The 21,117-nt window shown below is 44.3% G+C and overlaps 1 protein-coding gene across 3 annotated transcripts in view; it reads left to right on the top strand.

The window, feature by feature from the left end:
• TMEM132C (transmembrane protein 132C) overlaps positions 1–21,117 on the top strand; it is a 174,563-nt gene that overhangs the window by 113,488 nt on the left and 39,958 nt on the right. For all 3 annotated transcript variants that reach the window (XM_085075373.1, XM_085075374.1, XM_085075375.1), the window contains exon 4: positions 16,451–16,634. In XM_085075373.1, the coding sequence (XP_084931499.1) occupies positions 16,451–16,634 (184 nt within the window). The remainder of the gene's footprint in view (positions 1–16,450; positions 16,635–21,117) is intronic.

Here is a 21,117-nt window from a genome sequence, read left to right as displayed (position 1 = left end):
TTTTAAATATTAGATTGCTGCTGTGTTACTCACTGATTTCCTTTGTCCCAATGTCAGAGCACTCCAAGCCTCCCTCCCACAGCAGGCAGAGCTCTGCAAATTCCTCAGGACTCCATTTCAACACGGCTGCATTGTCTGTGTCCTCATTTCTCCCATGAACTCCTGTGTGACCTTGGGCAAGTCACTCCATCTCTCTGTCCCCCAGCTTCCATAACACCAAATAGGTTAATAGTTGTGCACTCCCGAGAGCTGTGCATAACCATTCTGTCTGAAAGCAGCAAGAGAAATGTATTATTATTGTTGCTGATGTTATGGATCTATTTAAGCATCATGTCCTTATGCATCATAGGAAGGCAGCAGCACTGTTTACACATTGAAAGTGGTTTGCTGGACAATGGCCAGAAAATAGGGATGAACCTCTAACCAGTAGATATTCCCCAAGGCATTTAGCAGGACTGATGGTTCAGAGCCGTCTTAGGAGGGTGGGGAGATATATAAATAATTGTCGTCAGGATTTAGGCATTCAGGAGGCACAGTCTGCTTTGCATGTAAACAAAATGTAGGTCTTGAGGGAGTCTGTGTCTCGGCTAAATCTGCTCATGTATAAATCCTCTTTTTTAGGCTTTATATTTTGTAATCGTTGTAATTTAAATTCAGCTACAGTCCACAGGATTTGCACATTTTACCACCATTAAGGAAGTCAATAGGAGCTGTGCATCCCACTCCCTGGAGCTGCCCTTCAATAATTAACTCCTTCCCCTCTCCCAGATCTGGAGTTAGGACAGCAGCAGCACTCCAGACAGCCTTTGAGAGCATCCAGCCTCAAATCTGCATGAGAAGGACAATTCATTCAGCTGCTGGGTGTTTGTCTCCTCCTGGCTCCTGGCTTTGCTGCATGCTAAGCTGCTGCCCTGTGGTTGCCACTAGCAGAAGGTTTGCCCATCCATCCATCCATCCATCCCCTGGTGATTGCCATGCCAGGGGATCAGACTGCCAGCAGCACATCCCCCAAACCCTTTGGTTCCCTTCTGATGTTTATTTGGCATCCTTCCCATCACCCACATCGTGGGGTATTAACCAACTGTCCAGCTGAACAATCCTTCTGACCAAATTCATTGCTGAGACAAACTGAAACTGGGACAGCAATCCCCATTGCAGCAGAAAAATACTCCATTCTGCTGTCACTCCCTTCCTTCCTTCCTTCCTTCCTTCCTTCCTTCCTGCCTTCCTGCCTTCCTGCCTTCCTGCCTTCCTTCCTTCCTTCCTTCCTTCCTTCCTTCCTTCCTTCCTTCCTTCCTTCCTTCCTTCCTTCCTTCCTTCCTTCCTTCCTTCCTTCCTTCCTTCCTTCCTTCCTTCCTTCCTTCCTTCCTTCCTTCCTTCCTTCCTTCCTTCCTTCCTTCCTTCCTTCCTTCCTTCCTTCCTTCCTTCCTTCCTTCCTTCCTTTCCTTCCTTCCTTCCTTCCTTCCTTCCTTCCTTCCTTCCTTCCTTCCTTCCTTCCTTCCTTCCTTCCTTCCTTCCTTCCTTCCTTCCTTCCTTCCTTCCTTCCTTCCTTCCTTCCTTCCTTCCTTCCTTCCTTCCTTCCTTCCTTCCTTCCTTCCTTCCTTCCTCTCCCATTCCATCTTGAGGAAATCAGGAGTTTTTGTAGTAAAGAGCTTTCCAGGAATGCCAAATGTTGTTTGCCCATTGGAATGGGGAGGCAGATGTTCTGTGGAGCAGGAGGGACAGGAAAACCCTCAGCTCTTACCAAACAGCCACATGAGAAGGTTTTCCCTCTAGTTAGACATGGAGAACCCAAACCTGCAGGAGAGGAGGTGTTGAACATCACCTCAGTCACGCCTGCTAAGGATTGCAATTGAAATAAAGGCATCCTTAATATCTGTGTTACATGTGGAGCTTTTTATTAACTCACAGAGGCACTTGGGGTTGGCTTTTTTCCCCCTGGAGGCAATAGTAAAATCTGACAGGTAATTTAGTAGATGAAGACAGTAAACAGCTGTTGGAAATGATAATGTCTGAGTGGTTTTGTTGTTTCTATGAAAACTTAGTTACACTCATTTTAGATTAATTTTTCATTGTCTTCTGTAAATGAGAATTGCTTACACGGCTGCTTCAAATGGGACTTTGATTGCTTTCCATCTACTGCCAAAACTCTAAAAGACAAAAAAAAATCAAATGCATAAAACCACTTATGAGCAAAGATACAATAAATTCGTGCTATAGTGCATTTTAATTCGATAAATTAAAGTTTTGCTGTGCAGCAGTTTGTGCTCATGTGTGAGAGAGGCGTTCTACATTAGCCATTTAAATTCAGCACTGTGTTAAACAGCAATAAAAGCAGTTCTGGCTGCTGTTGGGAGCTCTTGGTGTGGCATGATGAAATTTCCCCAAAGTCTGAGAAGCAGCGTGGGAGAAATAAAATGAAAAGGAGAAGTGCAAGTGTAGCCTTGCAGCAAGGCAAACCAAAGAGGGGTGGGGAGGATGGAGCTGCAGTTCACCCCAAATTTCCGGGGCTCAGGAAATGCTGTGGAAATGTGGAAATGTGGAAATGCTGCTGGGAGTGTGGGAGGAAGGAGCTGCCCTGGAAATCCAGGCACAGTGGAGAGGTCTGGGTCCACTTTGTTGCTTCTGCAGGTATTTGGTGGCATCTGGAACAGCTCAGTGCCCTCATTTTTCAATTATCAGTGGAACTAATAAGCATCCTTTCTCTCTTTCTTGTGTTTGTTTCATCTGTGGATCACAAAGTCTGCTGCTAAGTGAAACCATCTTTCACTGGGCAGCACAGAATTCAGCACAATGTCGTGCCAGTGTTCAAAGAAAGAAAGCAAAATAGGTACAGAAAGTCTAAGCCATGATTCAGTCCTGCTTTGAAGTACATTAAAGGGATTTCAAGCCTCCCTGCCTGTGGATGATTTCACCCAGGATGGGTATTTGTTAGGGTCTGGGGAAATGTTCAGGATCTGCTGTTTGTGAGTTCACAGAATGATCAGGCAAGTGTGAGTGAAGGGCACTGCTCTGTTTGTTAGATCACACACTTCACAACACTTGAGTCCTGTGCTGACCTTTTGCAGAATTTTGTTTTGGCATAAATGTCAGGAAATGCAGCTGGGAATGAAAATGCTGATAAATAGAGTGGCAGGATTTAAACTGTAACTTCAGCTTGCTGGGGAGCAGCTATTTGGGCAGCTTTCATTTGTTTCTGAGCCATTGTGCATCACCCAGCCCTTCATCTCAATACCTCTGGAAATGTTTCTGACACACATCATTTGCCTTTGCAAGGCTTCACACCACCAGGAGAAACCAGAAAGGGAAATCACTGCCTCTTCAACAAATTGATTCTTCAAAGTTCACAGCAGAGTTGTTTTTTAGAACTTCTTCACCCCAAGAAGTTCAGCTCAGATGTGCCAATACATTTTTAAGGAGCTCCTGTTTTTCCTCCATCGAGCCAATTCCTCTGACAGGCTTAACAGGAGGACAGGGAGGACAAATGAGTGGTGTGAGATCATCCAGTCACCCCCTGACCCCTCAAGGGCTTTGACACACACACTGCACACCATTTCATAAGCCAGCAGCTAATGGAGCTGCCTGGCTCTTCCCAGTTTGCAGAGCTTGGAAGGAGGGAGAGAGGAAGGGGCAGCAAGAGAACTTATCTGTAAGGAGAAGATGTGGTCTGGATCCCCTCTGGCAATGTTCCCCTGCGTGGAAAGCCTGGGCTGTGTGGTTGATGTCAGGAGGTGATGGTAGAGCTTGGCTAGCAAAGGAGAGACAAATCTGATGTGTAATTGGAGGACTGGAGTGGGAAGGGGAGCAGATCCAATCTCAGCTGGACAAATTCAGCCTGTCCAACGTGTTTTCCTGTGCCTGTGTTCCTTCCCACTGCACACACTCACAGAGCTTTCCATTCACAATTCCATGTCCTCAGTCTCTGGCTTGTCCCAGCAGGTTCTGTGCTTGCCAGTAAATGACATCAGTGATTCCAGCAGCCCTGTGTTTGTCTGCTGGCACAGGTAGAACATGGCAGTACTGTAGGGTAATTTAATACAGCCAGTTTAGACATCCTCTGGTTTTTCTCTTCCCTTTCTCTGTCCCTTCACCAAGATATTTAGTGTCTTGTTGATGATCTGTGAACCACATCACCAACAGGAGAAATTGAACAAAAATCCACTGAAGTCAGGAAATAATGTCAATTGTCTGATAGCCTAGAGCATTTCTTACTTGCCTTAGGCAAAATTTTGTCTTTCTATTTGAGTACTTGGAGCCTGGTAATCCTGTAAATCCCTTTTTCTATATTCAAAATGCTCCATCTGCTTTGGGAAACCCTTTAAATTAGTCCTAAAGGCCAAGTCTCTTTATAGAAATAACTGGATAGCACAGATATCCTATCTGCAAAAATAACAGCCAACTTCCTCATGAAAAGTAATGCTGGGAAGAGTTGGCAATGCTGCTAAAATTATTAAAATATTTGTCCATTTTCAAAAAGCTTTTAGATTGAATGTCATGTAGATATGAGCATGTTTGGAATGTGTGACAGACTGAAGATTCTCCCATCTAGAACACTTCAACCTCTCCCTTTCTGGTACAGAGTGTGTGTTCTGCAGGATATTTGCAGAGATCTGTGCCCTGTGTTTGGCAGTTCTGTGAGCACCACGTTGGCTTAGCACAGCTCACCCTGCCCAGAGCAGCAGAGCTGAGCATCCTGTAAATCCAACCCTTAATGTCACGTTGCCCTGCAGAGATTTTATCTTCAAGTATCTGGAAGGGAAAGTTTGTGTTTGTGTTGAAATAATCGCCAAGCAGAGCAAGAATTCCAGTGTTTTGTGCTGTTCCTTGTGTTGAACAATCTGATGCCACAGCCCAGAGCTGTCCTAGGTGAGGGCAAAAGCAGAGGTGTGGAGCAGAGAATCACACTGTGACCCCAATTCATGAATTAGGGCCATGAAGAGAGGGACAGTAAATCCAACTCTTAATGTCACATTGCCCTGCAGAGATTTTATCTTCAAGTATCTGGAAGGGAAAGTCTTTGTGTTGAATTAATCGCCAAGCAGAGCAAGAATTCCAGTGTCTTGTGCAGTTCTTTGCAGCCAAACAATCTGACAAGTGATGCCACAGCCCAGGGCTGTCCCAGGTGAGGGCAAGAATCACCCTGTGACCCCAATTCATGAATTAGGGCCACGAGGAGAGGGACAGCAAAAGGAAAAGCCATCCCTCCTGCAGTGCAGCCAGCTCAGCGGTGGGAGCAGAGCATTCCAGTCGGTGGAATATTCAATAGCAGCTCTCTGCTGGTGGAAAAGGTCATCTCGTGGTTTGCCTTGGGCTTTAGAAAACACTTTCAAATTGTCCTGGCTTCTCGAAGCTGACAGTGCTGCTGGAGAGAGCGCCTGGGGCACGGCAGAGGTGACACTGAGCAGTGGCCTCCCTGCCATCCACATCAACAGCAGAACAGCGATTGACTTGAGCCACAGTGAGGTCAGGAGCAGAGTGTGGCACGTGAGGTGGGTCAGTGCTGTCACCAGCCCGGCTTTCCAGGCACAGGAGGATGGCCAGCAGTGCTCCCTGTGCAGCTCCAGGAGGGTGCAGTGACACTGACACCAATGTCCATTGATGGATCATGTCCTGCACACTCTGGTTTCTGGGTTTGAGGAGAAGTGCTGTGCTGAGGGGAATGATGATGTGTCTGTGATTCCCTGCTTTTGCAGTGGGGCTGAAGGCATTGCCTCTGACAGGTTGCCAGCCCAGGAAAAGCAGACTAGGTGAAGGAGCTGCAGCTGGGAGGAGGCTGGGAGGAGCAAACTCCTTTATATTGCTGCTGGTAATTTCTAACACCACCCCATCTGCTTGGCTCTCATCATCCTTCCCCTCCTATTGAACCTTTTTTCCATATTGCTCTTGCAAGGCTGCTTTATCCAACAAGAGCCCATGGCAGCATTCTTGGGTTTTCTCTCCCACTGGCAGCTCAGAGGAGAGCAGAGCACAGCTTGGGCTGACAGACATCGAGTGCTAATCCACATTAGAGCACGTTTATAAAATGAAGGAAACCTTCATGTGTGAAACTCACACATTTCAGACCATCTGTAATGTTCTCTGAAAATAAACTTCACCCTTAGAAAGTGGCACAGAACCCAAATATGTGGCATTCACCCCACAAACCTCACCCAGCTTTGTCACCTCCTGCAAGTACCAGGAGAGGGCTGTGAGTCTGGTAATGTCCACTTTTGTGAGGATTTCCCTGGAGGATTGATTTTCTACCCTTTTCCATTTTCACTTAGAGAGAAGCTAACCCCCAATTTTAGTTTGAAATTAGACTAACTGGACTGATGTATGCATGGTTGGGTTGAGGCAGCAGGAGGAAGCCCCTGTGGGATGGAGGAGGGAGGCAGCAGCTTTCTCCTGGTGCATTCAGGCTCTGGAGCTCAGCTCTGAGCCATGGATTTGTGTGGGACAATCCTCACTGGGCTGAGTGTCACCCCATGGGACCCCAAATCAGTCATTTTCACTCCTTCTTCCAGCCAGCTGATTCAGAGCTGCCCTGCTGATGAAAGGCTGATTTCCCAGGAATTGGTGTTATCACAGGTGTGTTACCTGAAACTCTGTGTTCCTCCTGGATGGATTGCTCCCAGTTCTTGTGCTCCTCTCAGTGGCTGAGCACTGCACCTCTGATCCCTGCTGCAGCTGCCAGGTGTGCTCAGGAGATTCTGAGTTTGGCTTTGCATTTCCCCAGAGCCTCAGCAAGCTGGACTTTCATCACTCTAATTCTACCTGGCTGATCAAACAGAGTGCTCAAAGACAGCAAAGAGCACCAATGGTGACTAATATTGTTGAAGATTTCAATAACAAAGGGAAGCTTCTTTTTAGAATATTTTTCCTTTTTTTTTTTTTTTTTTTGGACAGTGTCTCCTAAATGTCACTTGTATAATTATGTAGAAATGTATTTTGACTCACCTAGTGCAAAAAGGCAGAGAAAGAAAGGCATGAAAAGGCAGTAATGATTGCTTGGAAGAAAATCACAGCAGAGTTTTTATCTTTGCTTTGGGCTGTGAGGCAGGTGTGTAACTGGAGCATGGAAGGATTCTGTGCTGGGCTCTTGTTTATTACTTCCTGCAGTAGAAATTGCTGTTGTTTAAAGAACATTCTGATATCACAGAGCCTGTGGTTCCCCCTAGCACTCCTGCACTCTTCCTGGGGGTCAGGTGAAGATGAAATCTTTTTCTAACAATGGAAAGTCACCTCTGTAAGCACATCTCTCAAAAGCCTCATCCCAATCTGCTGTGTTTCCTTGTTTTGCACTGGGGCTTGGTTAGCACAATTACAACTGAGATTTCCCAACAAACTCACCATGGCTATTTTCTAATCGAGGTGCTGCAGGGGAAAAGCAGATTTGGGCAAACCCAGATGTCAGAGCCATCAGTTCACTCACTCTCTGAGTTTATCTGTAAGTGTTTGTCACTTGCTCTTCTCCCAGGCCATTTCACATTAGGATCATGTCTCCTTCATTTGTCTTGGTGAAACATTGAGGACACATGGCTGGCTGTGGTGTGACAGGCAGACAGGCTCTGCACTCTGCCTGGACCGATGGCCACTCACAGCTGGAGGAGAAACATCCCAGCTGCCAACACAACACTCATGAAATCCTCGGTGAAATCCTGCAAAAGGAGCTGCAATCTCCTAATAACTTGGATGAACATGTTGCTGTGTTTTCCTGCCTTTTCATTCTGTCCAACAGCAGGGTCAGGTATGAGTGCAAGGGACAAAAATCCAGGACTTGTCCCCATAAACCCAGAGTTCAGACCTGCAGTCTCCATCCTGCTGCTGACAAAGCCTTCATCAGCAATACAGAGTGACTTTTATTTAATCCACCCTGATACTGAACAGCTTTTGCCCCACAACTTACTTTTCTCTTCACAACAAAGTATTTTTCACTGTGAAAATTACAGCTTGTTTGGGGAAAGCAGAACATCAAAAATAAAAGAAAACTGTTTTTTGGATAGAAACTCTGATATTTGCAATAGAGACACAACGTTAGTGATGGAGTGGGGGAGAAGCCATAGAATCCTGGAATGGTTTGGGTTGGAAGGGATTTAGTGATCATCCAGTTCCATCCCACAGGCAGGGATACCTTGCATTACACCAGTGGCTTCAAGTCCCATCCAGCCTGGCCTTGAGTGATAAATCTCTAAAGTGATAAATTTTTATAGTACCTTCAATGCAGCAGACATCAGGAGAAAGAAAAATATAAATATCCAGAAGTGAAAGGGTGAACTTGCTAGTGAGATGCTGAATTAGGCAGAAATCCAAACTCAGATAGTTGGTGTAATCTCAAATCTATCAGCCGTGACAGTATCCCTTGAAATGAATCCTTAAAAATGTTAATTGCACATCATAGGCACTTCAGCAATGACATTTCTGCCACTGAATGTCATGGGGACATTTTTCCTTTTATTATCCCTGAGCAGGAGGAGTGAACTGCTGGAGTTAGCCACCAAATAACTGTATCATGAAATGTGATGGATCTAGCTCCACTATTTATGCTGGTCCTGCTTTCAGTAAGCTGCTTCTAAAATTTACAACGAGCAGGAGCTTTGGATGGCATTAGGAAGGCAGCGTTGTTAAGCTTTGCTTTATGAACTGTAAAATAAAGGTTTGTCATCAGACTTCCATAGCTGCAGATCCTCAGAGCCCCAGGGGTCTGTGGGTTTTGGGAAATTTGCATAAGAGCTGCTTTGTAACTGCAGCCTGAAGTTGGGCACATTTGAGTCTGATTTCCCCAGGACATTCTCCAGCACCAGCTTGTTCTCTTTTGTTTTAAACATTCATAAGAAGAGAAGAGACAGGGAGAGCAGGCAGAGAGTTGTAGAATCACAGGATGGCCTGGGTTGGGAAGGAGTTTAAAATCCATCTAGTCCCACTGTCCCTGGCTGCTGTCAGTGTCACCCATGCCATTCCCACTGACATGGGGTGTCACTTGAGCTCAGGATTTATCCTCCTGTCACTGCTCCGTGTTTTCCTCAGGCTGGTTTGGGTTTCTGCTTTCTTCTGCTTGTGTCTGACTTCAGCATGGGAAAGACCACATGAGCAGCATAGAGAATTTCCAGGAAAAGAGGAGGATTTAAAGAGTGACATGTATATTCTTCAGGTGCTGATAAGGGGAATAATATGGTCTGAGACAGGAGGTAAAACCTGAGCCTGGGGAAAAGGGATACATTCATGCAGGAGACTTGCAAAAATATATTGACTTTGTGGAAATCAAACTGCTTTTTCACCTTCCCCAGGCTGGTATTCCCCAGCTTTGGGTTGAACACAGAATTATTCAATTCCCTGCAGCTCCCAGTCCAAGGGACTCCACCCAACCTGGGTTTGCTCTGTGGTGAAATCGCAGATGTTGAGTTTATTTTTCAGAGGACACAGCTCATTTCAAGGTCTTTTTCTCTCTGTTCAGGCAGCTGCAGTCAGGCAGTTGATCGTTGCTTCTGTTCTGAAAAAGCTATTTACCTTCTTTGTGCACCTGAACTTCTCCTTGCCCCATGGACTTCATCCATGGAAAAACTGCTGTAGTGCATCTTAATGTTACTTTCTGAATTGTTTCACCACAGTATTCAACACTTACATGTTGGTTTTTTCCTTACTAGGCCATTAAATGTGTGCTTTCTTTAAATCTGTTGCCTCCACAAAATGCAGCTATTTTATCAGCTTTCCATGCCTGGTGAATGGTTGACTCTGGAGGTGTTTTTCCAGTAGGCAAGCTCTCTGTTGAGAAGGAATGGGGATCTTTATGCACAAATATTTTTGGAGTTTTAAACACAGATACGCTGGCAACGTTGTAAAAAAAAAAACCCAACACAGTAAAAACTACAGGAGCTGGAATGTGAAGATACCTGACTTGTAAATTAGCTGTGCAGATCCCACATCCTATTTGCATACACAGTCACATATAAATGTGATTTTTCTTGCCACCTGATTCCAAATGCAGCTTCATCTCGGGTTTGTTTCAGAGTGAGTTCCTCATGCTGTGACTTGTGTTGTGCTCAGCAGTCAGCAGCTGGGCTGTGTCCCTTGCTTTGATCACTGTGTGAGCAGAATTCTGTCACAGTCCAGTGTCAATACTCAGTATTACATATTTTTGGTGCAGAAATCAGCTGCTCATGTCCACATCTCTGCTCTGAAAGTGGAGGCTGAGCCCATCCAGCTCACAAATGGATTTGGTAAAAGGAGTGCATTTGTTCTACATCAGTTCCAGGGGTGCTGCTGCTGCTTCTGGGTGGAATAAAACACAAATGCAAGGTGTTTGTAGTCAGCAAATCTGTTATCTGGGTGCTCTCCTGCCTCTGGAAATGTTCCCTGGCTGCTCCCAGGCTGTTAAAGGAGGCAATTAAAAGGGGCTGATAAAATCTCCTTTGGGGTATTTGATCTCATCTTGCTGCGTTTATCAGGCTGCAAGAGCCTTAAAATCAAAGGCTGAAGATGGGATGATTCTGCCTCCCTCTCTCCTTTAGAAAGCACTATTTTCAGAGTGAGTCTCGCTGAAAATATCTGCTCAGGGTCTCCTCTCCAGTGATGTCCCTTGGAAGCTTTTCAGTGCTTGCACATTTGCTGTCTCCAAAAGAGGAAAATACTGCTTACTTACAGAGCTTCTGGAGAGATTCCAGCGCCGGATGAATACTAAGTAGAAAATGTCCTTCTCAGAGGCAGGAAGAGATGATGAATCACTGCGAAAGCTTCCTTCTTGACCAATCTGCCTATGGATTTTGTTATCTGAAATGATAATGAAGACATTAGCAGACTCCTATCTTGAGCAAACTGGATGGGAAATAAATGAAATGAAGTTGGGAGATGATGGCAGCTCAGACTTGTGCTTGCATGGAGCTTTTTTCCGATGGCACCAGGCTGAGGCAGGGCTTGCATGGCTGAATCCTTGGGGAACAGGGAAAATCAATCTCATCTACCTTGTGCCTGCATGGGATGGAGCTTCAGAGAAGACTAATGAGCCTGCTGTCTTCACTGCAGCGTTTATTGGTGATTAGTGACTCTAAAAAAATGCTCAGCACAGGGGAAAGGAATTGGTGATTTATTGTGATCCCCAGTCAGCTCTCCCTCCTTCAGGGACTGTCTTGTTCTGCCTGTCCAAGAGAGGAGCATTTCTGCTTTTCTGGGCTCTAATTAGCAACATGACTTTTGCTGTTGTTCCCAGTGTAACATCACTGAGATTAGCATCTGCAGGCAAGGCTTGGACACAGAATTCAAACACTGAGTTGGGGATTTTGAGACTAGAAGAAAAAAATATCATACACCTCGTTCCCCTGGGAAATAAAGGCACAGAAATATCCCACCCCAGGCTCTCTCCACCTCATGCCACCCAGAGAATGCATATTTCACCAGCTGGGAATTATCCTCCCACATGGGAACTCTCAGCAATTGAACCAGAGTGGTTTTCAAGCCTTTCCTCAACCCTCCTGGGGCTAAACCAAACTGGGATCCTGGAGCTAAAAACCAACTTTATAAAGGTTCCATGGAAGTTCAGTTCCCTAAAGGAGCAGCCAGGCACCAGAGATTTCTAAAGCTCCACCTAATTCCTATTGATTTTATTTGAGCTGTAAGGATCTGTATCTTCATGTCTTGCCTGAGGTGGTTAAAGGATGCTGTGGAAGAGCTGGGAAGGGAAATGAGATTTCCTGTCTTAGTTCAAATACCTTAATCAAAAAGCTGTGGTTTATATCACAGTTTATGACAAGAAAGCCAAGAAACCTTATTAACTAATCTAACTCTGATCTGGGCTGTACAAAGAAATCAAGTACAGCATTATATCATCCTCCTGAAGATACACACATCTATTATGTTGTGTTGATCAAGAGTTTGCTCTGTTATACTTTGGATATTTTCCTTTGAAGAAATTCATAATACTTTTAATGCCGTAGATTTCCATGAAATGATGTCCTCCCTATCTGTTAGTGTCAAAATAGATCATTCTTTTCTTTCTCCTCTGCTGGTTTTTATGGTTTAAGGATGAAAGCTAGGCTAATATGGCAAAATAAAGTATTTAAGCTGCATTTTGTCTCCAGCAGTTAGCATTACTCTGTAATTACTGTATCCTTTGCACAGTTTTTCAAGGGGATTAGCTTTGTAACAGCTTTTATTGAGGACCTGCTGAAAGAAACTTAAATTAAGCATTTGTATTCCATGTGAACAAGTGTTTCAGGTGGGCAAACCAGGTCTGGCAGGAGGGTGGAACTCAATGATCTTTAAGGTCCTTTCCCCCAAACCATTCTGTGATCTTTAAAATCACCACCAGTCACTCTTTCCAAACCAATTTGCCTTTCTGTGTGTTGCTGATTTTTCCTAAATTGCTGTGATTCACCTGATCCCAAGGTGTTCCCATGGAAGATTCCCCAGTTATCAGCTGAGGTCAGGAAAAGGTGCAGAAGAGCAGGAAATTGAGAATAGCAGGAAGCAATTCCTGAAGCCCATTCCAGCCTTTCCCAGGATGGGAAGGGACACTGGTGAGTCTCAGCTCTGAGCTGAAATACAGATTTCTCTGGGCTCCAGTCTGACCACCAGCTTTGGATGGTTTGTCTCTGCACATGGTAATAACACCCTTCAGTGCATTAATTTCAGTGAAGAGGAAGATGTGCAGTGTAACTGAGGGATAATGGGGTTTGCACTCCTCTCCATTTTTTATGTCATTTGCTAAGTGCTGATCTTGCATTAAGATGTCACTGTCAGGCTGGGTAGCATTAAAGAAGAAAGGAGTTGCTAAATTTCCAGCAGGTCGAAGTATTCTCAGATCCCTAGGCACTTTGGGTAAAAATCTGTTGGAATAAAGGATGGCTAAAAAATGTTTTTAATCTTGGCTTTTTAAAATTTCTCTTTTGAGAGTGGCTGTAATGAATCGAAGTTATTGATTCAGCCTGTAGCAATCCTGAGATTCACTCACTGAAGAGTCGAAAGTGCTCTAGTACTGAGAGCAATAAGGCAGCACTGTGAAATCTCCCAGCAGAGCCTCTGGTCCACAATGCAGATGGACATTCAGCACACATCCTGTCTGTTTGTGATTCTTGCATCAGCTGAGTTCTCTGCATGCTGGTCTTGGTGATTCTCTGCCTCCCTTCCTCCCCTGCCCCGGGAAAGCCTTGGGTCACTAATTCTGGGCTCAGCTCAGCCCTGCCCTGGCAGCTTTGGCATTGCTCCACCTTTTAGCACATCTCTGCACAGAAACAGATCTGGTTTGCATTCTGTGTCCATATTACCCCATGAGGAGTCTGTCCTGAGCTTGGTGGGTTGTCCATCCATGATATCATGTTTTAAATCCCCTGCCTTGGTGAAAGGGTGAAGTCCAGCTTTTGCTAGAGCCAATCCTGGGCATCGATAAAGAAAAATCTTCCAAAGGTAAATATTTCTCAGGGCACTGAAGGTCTGAATGATCAATCAGCAGTTGCAAAGAAGTGCTTAATGTCACACTCAGAAATACTCTAACTCAAAAATCCTGTTCCAATCAGCACTGGCTGATCTCACAGTGCTGCTCTGCCCACACAGCTGGCAGCAGCTGGCAAGTTGCATGGCAGCTTCTCCCGATGTCACTTCTGCTTTGCCTTTTATGCATCTTTTATTATCTTCCCATTAACAGAATGTTTCCATTCCTCTTCTTTTCCTAAAGCTGCACTCCTCAGAAGCGTTCAGGGGCTCTGCTGCCTGTTCTCCTGGGGCAGCAGGGAGTTCCCCTCCATCCCAGACCTGCTGGCAGCACTGAGCAGCTCCTCAGCAGAGCCCATCTGCCCCAGCAGGGAGGAGCTGTGGGTTCAGCTCCTGCCTGGTGTCTCAGTGCCCAAACTCACCCTCCTGGTGCTGCTGAGCACATCAAAGGGACTCCTCACTCCCCTGTGCAACACGTGCTCCAGTCCAGCCCGGAGTGATTAGCATATTTATAAATTGAAATAAATTCGAGGAGTGAGCTGGCCCAGGGGAACTCTCAATCCAATCAAATTAGACTCAGATATCCACCCTGGAGCAATTCCTTCGAAGCCCTGCCTTCAGGAAGCTTCATTTGTAACCACTACGTGCTGTGTACTTTAGAAAAGTTTCATAATTACTTGCTGTTCCGGCTGCTGAGCACTTCTAAATGTTGGATATTAAGGAACTGCTGTTTCAGTCAGTGAACAAGCTCTGAACATTAAATGTGCTTCACGAGGAGCATTTTTTTCTCAGCCGTTACACATCTCTGAAGGCTTTTTTTTTTTTTTTTTTTTTTTTTCAAGTGGATGCTTTCCCAGCTGTTGATCATCTCTCTGTGTATGAAGAGAGAAGGAGGAAAGTGATGATGGTGTGACATTGGATAAAGGCTGCTTTGCCAGGGAGGGAGAAGGGTGAATTACTCATAAATGCAGCACTGAAATAATGCTGCAGGACCTCCTGAAAAAACACCAAGAAAACATTTGTCTTGCACCACACATGTTTCTGGAATTTTTTATATCACGTGTTTTACAGAAAAAAATATTTTAGCATTAATGCAGAAATCTGTAGATGATTTTTGTACTGTTTTTGTAGCTCTGCACCTCCAGCACTTCATCCCTTGGGAAGAAGCAGCCTGTCTGTGTCATGGGTCAAGGGGACACTTGGCCAGAATAGCTCAGGGAGTGACACAAGTGCTCAGGGAGAGCTGGAAATGCAGATTTAGCAGGAGTTTTGTAAAAGGTGATAACAATTTCATTCCCACAACAGCTCATCAGTTATCCAAAATGTGCCTCAGGTACAGAATGGTGTTCAGATGCTGAAGGCTTGTTAGTTAGACTGTTAGTTCCTAAGAATCAGAACTAGAAACAGTGAAAATAATGTCATTTCAGGTGTCATTAACCTAAGGCACAATGGTGCCTTGAACAGCTAAATGAACACTGCAGCTCAGGTGACTCAGGTATCTTTGCATATGATCATGTTTGCAAATAAATCACCGAGTTCCCTCCAGAATATATTCATTTTGAGATGTCCCAGAAGTGTGTAAAGCCCAGTTATTGCAGTTGCCTCGTATTTACAGGCTGGGAGATTTATTTAGTAGGAACTCTTCAAATGGCAATAGGCTGGGCTTGAGTTATGAATTGCTAAACTCCTCCATCTATCACAGTGCTGCCCAAAATCACTCTTTAAATGCAGGGAGGAAATGTGCCACTGCCACAGAAGCGCTACAATGCCTCTCTTTTGACACAGCAAGAAAACAGCAAGGAAATAAATTACAAGCATTAGGCAGTATTAAGACTTTTCAGAGGGAGCCATCCGAATGAAAACCCATAATCAAAATAATAATTACCAGGGGAACCGTTTGCTTTCAAAGTAATCACGCAAAGTAAAGCGCAGGATATGTTTGAAGGAGCAAAAAATGGTGATTTCTGTTCAGAGGGAGAAAGAAAGTCTAGCACTTGGAGAATGTAAGTGCTTTGTACCTGATCAGTTCTTGATGGATTTTCTCTGAAATGAGCCTTCATGAGCTGTATGTAAAAAAAGAGAGGAAAAATTGAAGCTGTTATGTGATGAATGCAGCCGAAGGTGTGATGGGGCTGGGATTGGCTTAGTGAGCTAGCAAGTTCCCTGTCATTCTCTTCATTTTCAAATCATTACAGCACAGGGTTAGATTGAAGTCATAGTCTGTGGAATAGCAACACTTTCTACACTGTGGGAAGGCGTTTGGAAGGTTCCAGAAAAGTTAATGGATAATTTCTAATGAAGAGAATTTGAACCTTTTTTTTTTTTTAATTAAACCAGCAGCTAGTCCAGCAATTTCCTTTCATATATTCTTATTATTTATGGTGTAGTTAAGGAAATTTCATGTGAGGGAAACATTTTCAGCGTGTCTTTTCAGATTTGTTATTCAAATTTGCTTACTGAGTTCATGGTATATTTTACCTGCCAAAGCTTTTATTCTTTCTGTTTGGTCTGAACTGCCTGAGATTTTAATTTCCAGAATGTACCTCTTCGATTAGACTAATAATTTTTTTTCTTTTTTTATTTTTCATTGAATCATGTTAATTGTTTTAATGGCTTCCATGCCAGCTGCACTGAGGGTTTCTGTGATTTTGGTAGTGGAAATCTTCAAGGAACCTTGGTTTTCTTTCTGACTGCACTAATCCATTGGGCTCCTCAATCTTCCTGAGCTGCCCTGGTTGATCAGAGTTCAAATCCAACTCATGGTGTGAAACATTTGCAAAATCATACCAAACATGTGATGGGATAAATGTATTTTGCCTTCATCATTACAATCCCCTGCACTCCATCCCTCCCCAGAGCTCACAGGAAGAGCAGCTGAGCCCTTTTGGATAACTACAGTTTGTGAGCTCTGAGCTAGTTGTGGATTGGCAAAAGTCATCCTCAAAGTGTGATATGTGCATTTAAACAGCTGCATTTTCCACTAATTCATTTGTTCCCCTTCCTTTGCCTTCCCAGCCCAGTAATGGCTCTTGCTTTGCTGTTCTCCTCCCTGCAGAAGCACCAGTTTGTTCCACGAGGTGGTTCAGCTCAATTTTGAGATCGCCAGCTTCAGCAGCCTGTCAGGAACTCAACCCATCAGCTGGCAGGTGGAATATCCTCACAGGGGCACCTCTGACATCGTCCTGTCCGAGATCTTCATCTGCCAGAAGGACCTGGTGGGCATCGTGCCCCTGGCCATGGTAAGAGATGTTGTCCCTGCTGGGAGGGAATGGATTCCTGCTGGATCAGCTCTGTGCATCTCACAGCTGCAGCTCTGCAAACTCACCTCAGGGAGAGCTGTGGTGTTCTTGAAGGGCACACAGGGACTGCACCATGGGGTGGGGAAGAGATTTTATTGCAAAATCCAGGGTTCCTAAACTGTTAGTTTGTTATGGGTTTATATTTGTGAAACACAACAAATATACTTAACCAACCACCAGAGAACAGCGTCAGGTGTGACCAACCATGAGCCCCACAGTGTGGCACTGATTGGTTCTAATAATGGTTTTACAATTATCTAACTTGTTTTCACCTCTAGTTTAGCTGAGTCACTCCCAGAATGCTTTTCTAGCTACCCAAAGTAGCAGAAGTGAGCAAGGATTTTCCAAGGTCCTCACTTTGCAAGCCTTTCTGCTCCACAACAGAAGGGAGGGCTGCTGCCCCTTTCACCATCTCTCCCCGATTGAAACCCTCAATTTCTGCCACACCATTCTGGTTTCCCACAAAGCCAAGCAGATTTTCCTTCTCGTTTCTGATTGCCTTGAGCCTGTGAGCTGCAGAGCAACTTCAGAGGATCTTCTGCTAAAGTCTGAGTTGCTTGGTCCTTAGTGGGCTGAGGCTGATGCTAATTCTTCTGCCTGATTCCCTGATAGTGTAAGAACTGCTAGTTTCAAGTCAAAAACAGAAAACAATAATAGCCTCAATAATATATTTAAGTGTCATGAATTGCAGACTTTGATGTGGATAAATGCTTTGGGCTAAAATCCACTTTTTCTGCTCAGTGTTTTCGGAAAACAGGGAATTTCACTGGATTCTCCAACATCCCAGATGTGCTGTTATTAGGCAGGCATTTTATTTTCTGTTGGTCAGGATTTGGAAGAAGAATTAGACATATCTCTATCCTCTTCAATTTTGCCTCTCCTGTGCGCAATCTTGCTGGCAAAATTCTGGCAGTCCTTTCTTTGAACAGTGTTCTGCAGATAATTAGATGAGTATTATTTCCTGGAAGTCCCAGTCTTCAATATATTCTTCCCCTTTGAAGACTAAAACTGCTGCTCATATCAAATGAGGTCATGCCCAGCAATTTCCTGATCCACAGTCTGTTAAGTCAGCAAAAAGCCTCCACTGCATTCCACATCTGAGAGGGAAATAATTGCCCTCATTACCTGTCAGGTAGAACAGGGAATATTTATTGGAGCATCTGTCCTCTAAGGACTGCAGAACACGCGTGAAGAAGAATTTTGTGGTCAGATTTGATTTTGAGATAGATGCCTTCCTCTGCTGAACAATAGATGTGTGTCTGCTGGCAGACTTCTTGTCTTTTTGCTCATTTCTTGGAAGAATTCATCAGTTTCTCCTCTGCATTCCATATCTGAGGGAATCAGGATTTTAATATCTCCTGTCAGGGTGTGATGCCTTCGCATGCAGACAGGGTTCTTGCAGACTTGTGTCTACTCTGCATTAAAATTCATCTGCCTGCAAGGGTTCCTCGAAGAGCTGGAGGTCTCAAAGCATGAATTCAGTGTTGTAGAAATCGTGTAAGGCAAGATCCTTTATTCCCAACAGATTGCCAGTAGGCACAAAGGGTTCAAACAATGAAATCATTAAACCTTGCTCTTTACAAAGCCTTCTTGTGTTTATCTTTTCTGTGCTTTGTGATAACACTCAGCTGGAGCCAAAATACACTGTGTTAACAGAATCCAGTTGGAGAGAATACCAAAGTACAATTGGCTTTACTAGCAGGATGTTGGTAGATAAAGGGAATTTTAGTTTTCTGGTGGCTAACACTGCAAATCCAGCCAGGGTGCTTTCTTCATTCAGCATTAATTCCAGCTGAGCTGATTACCTGGCAGCTCTGCTCAGAGAAAAGTCACTCTGAAAAGAGAGAGGTGATGCTGTATCTGCTGAGAAGTCACAGCAGAGTCTTTATCTTCACTGCCCACTGTGGAGCAGCAGCACATGATTGTGTACAGAAATCAGATCTCAGTGTTTAGCAGCAAGTGGGGTTTATAATCCTCAGGAGGGTAAAGTAGATTTTGTTGATTTAAGCATGGAGAGTTCCAGCAGTAAAACCTCTCCCATCCAAAGTCAGAGCTGTCATTCCAAATGTTTCCCAGTGACCAGAAGGAGCTGCCCAAAGACCCTGCAGTGCCACTGCTCTGGTGGGACCCTGGAAAGCCTTCTGAGGATGCAAACAGCAAAATCCTGCTTGGTTTGGATGTAACATCAAGGTTTTAACTCATGGAGTAAAGCTTGTCTCGTGTGAGCCATTCCAAAATTACCCAGCAAGAACTATAATCTATCTTTTATTGTCCTGTGCCTGATGACATTAGCAAAAAGGTAATAAGATGAAGACCAAGTGGTCTTCAAAAGATCAGTGCAGCTGTTGCAATGGTGTTTGGAAAGAGATTAAAGAATTGACATTGTCAGCAAGAGCTGAACCTGAAATCTTAAAAGAGCCTTGTAGGGCTTGGATCAGTGGAGCAAGTGGTAGGGTAAAGCTGCTGAAAAATCAGTGGGAATTCATCATGGAGTCAAAAGAGAGGGTTTTAGCAGAACCCCCATTCCCTGTGCCTAAATTGGTGTACAGGTAAGGAACAGCAGCACAGGGATGCTGTACAGGGAAATAATAGGATTAGAAGGGATCAAATCCACTGGGCTCAGAGTAACTGTATTTTTTTTTCCCTGAAAAAAATGACATGTAAATTTGAGGTAAGTGTATTTATTTCCCAAGCTCAGAAGTTAATCAGTCTGAGTAATTTTGGAGGACATGGCACCCTTCAAGGTGGTTGGAGAGAAAAATGAGATAGAAAAGTTAGAAAAACTTTTTTTTTTTTTTTCCATGTGGACAGGAAAAATCTTCTGTCTGAATTGTGCCCCATTCTGGCTTTTTTAAATTTCATGTTACTTGTTGCAGGATCAATTAGAAAAGTGCTTTCATAGGAGCTTAAATAATTACCTGCTAAGCTGCTTTTGCAAACCTCCTCAATTAATCACAAGTAACCTCAGAACTCTCCAATTAAGGTCTACAAGGTTGCTTCACTTACTTCCCACAAACTTTTCTAAAATTTCCATCCTGTCAGGAGCAAATGTAGCCAATTGTGTCGATTTTGACTCTATTAAAATACCCCAAATTGACATCTGCAGTGTGTGCACACCCAGGAATCCCCCTGGAGAGCTCTGTGTGTTTCAGGCAGCTCAGCCAGAGATTCCTTTCCAGGCTTTCAATGGATAATGCATATTTTTAAAGCTACTAAATTCTGCTTTGGGATAGAGCAAGGTGTAAAACCTGTGGAGGAGTTCGTTGTTTGATGCTAATATTAAAAGGAAACTCCTTGGTGGAGGGAAGGTGGGGAATCAATGATTTAATATTTATTCAAGACCATCTGGGTCCCTGAACAGAGAACTGGAGCAGGAATCCTTCAGCAGCAGAATGCACTCCCTCTTCAGTTATCTCGAGCTGTGACTTGCATGAAATACAGATATTAAAATGCTGAAGCATCAACTCAATGTCAGCTCTCTATTCTGAGAGCTCCACTCCACATTTACTTCAAAGGCCACTTGTCACCATGGGAAGCCACAAACCTTGCTCATCCACGCATATTTCCTCTTTAAAATAGCACTAATTGTCAGTGGCTCCTTCAGGTTTCGTTCAGCAGCCTCTGGGATCCATTGAGAACTGCTTACCAGCAAAGCTGCACCAGGCTCAGGCAGGTCTGGAAGTTCTTGCTGCTGTTTCAGGTGCTCAGAGGTTTGTCTCTTCTCCTCATCAAAGATGTCATGGTCTGGCTGACATGTCCTGCCTTTCTGCTGGTGGGAACTGAATTCTTCACTGGTGGGAACTGAATTCTTCACTGATGGGAGCTGCTGCACCCACTGGTGCAAACTGAAGCATCTTTCCCCTGTGAAACAGCATCCTGTGAGCTGCAGCTTCATCTGAGTTTTAAGTTTTTCTGCAGAGTAACCTGGCAAACGCAGCATTACTGTGTAGCTGAGATTCTCCTTAGGCACTGCAATTCCACGTGTGCTTTTTCTGTTCATTGGGAAGTGTTTGGTTTACATGATGCTTTACATCCTGCACTCAGTGTGTTGATATTCCTGCTGCAGGAGCAGGGCAGGACCTGCTGCAGAGCTGTGACTCAGCCAAAAGCCCTTTTTGACAGTTTTATGTGTGCTTGGTAACTGGCTTTCCATTAAAACAGAGATGATCAAAAACTCAGCTCCCGAAGCACTGTTGTTTTATATACACATTTATGGATGCTGTTCCCTAAGGTAAAGATTTTTTAAGGTATTTCATTGTAATGAAGTCCCTGCAATCCCATTTTAAAATATGGAGCTGAATAAATAGGGTTTTCATCCCTGCACAGTCTGTGAGTTCACACCATAAAGCTCTATCTAGTTCAAGGTCACCCAAGTGCAGAATTCCCACTCTGGTTCATCTTTCAGTCTTGGATGAAGTGGAGG

This window comes from Lichenostomus cassidix, chromosome 15, assembly GCF_008360975.1.
Source record: "Lichenostomus cassidix isolate B80296 chromosome 15, HeHo_3.0, whole genome shotgun sequence".
Classification (NCBI taxonomy): Eukaryota; Metazoa; Chordata; class Aves; order Passeriformes; family Meliphagidae; genus Lichenostomus; species Lichenostomus cassidix.
This window is presented reverse-complemented; position numbering and strand designations above follow the sequence as displayed.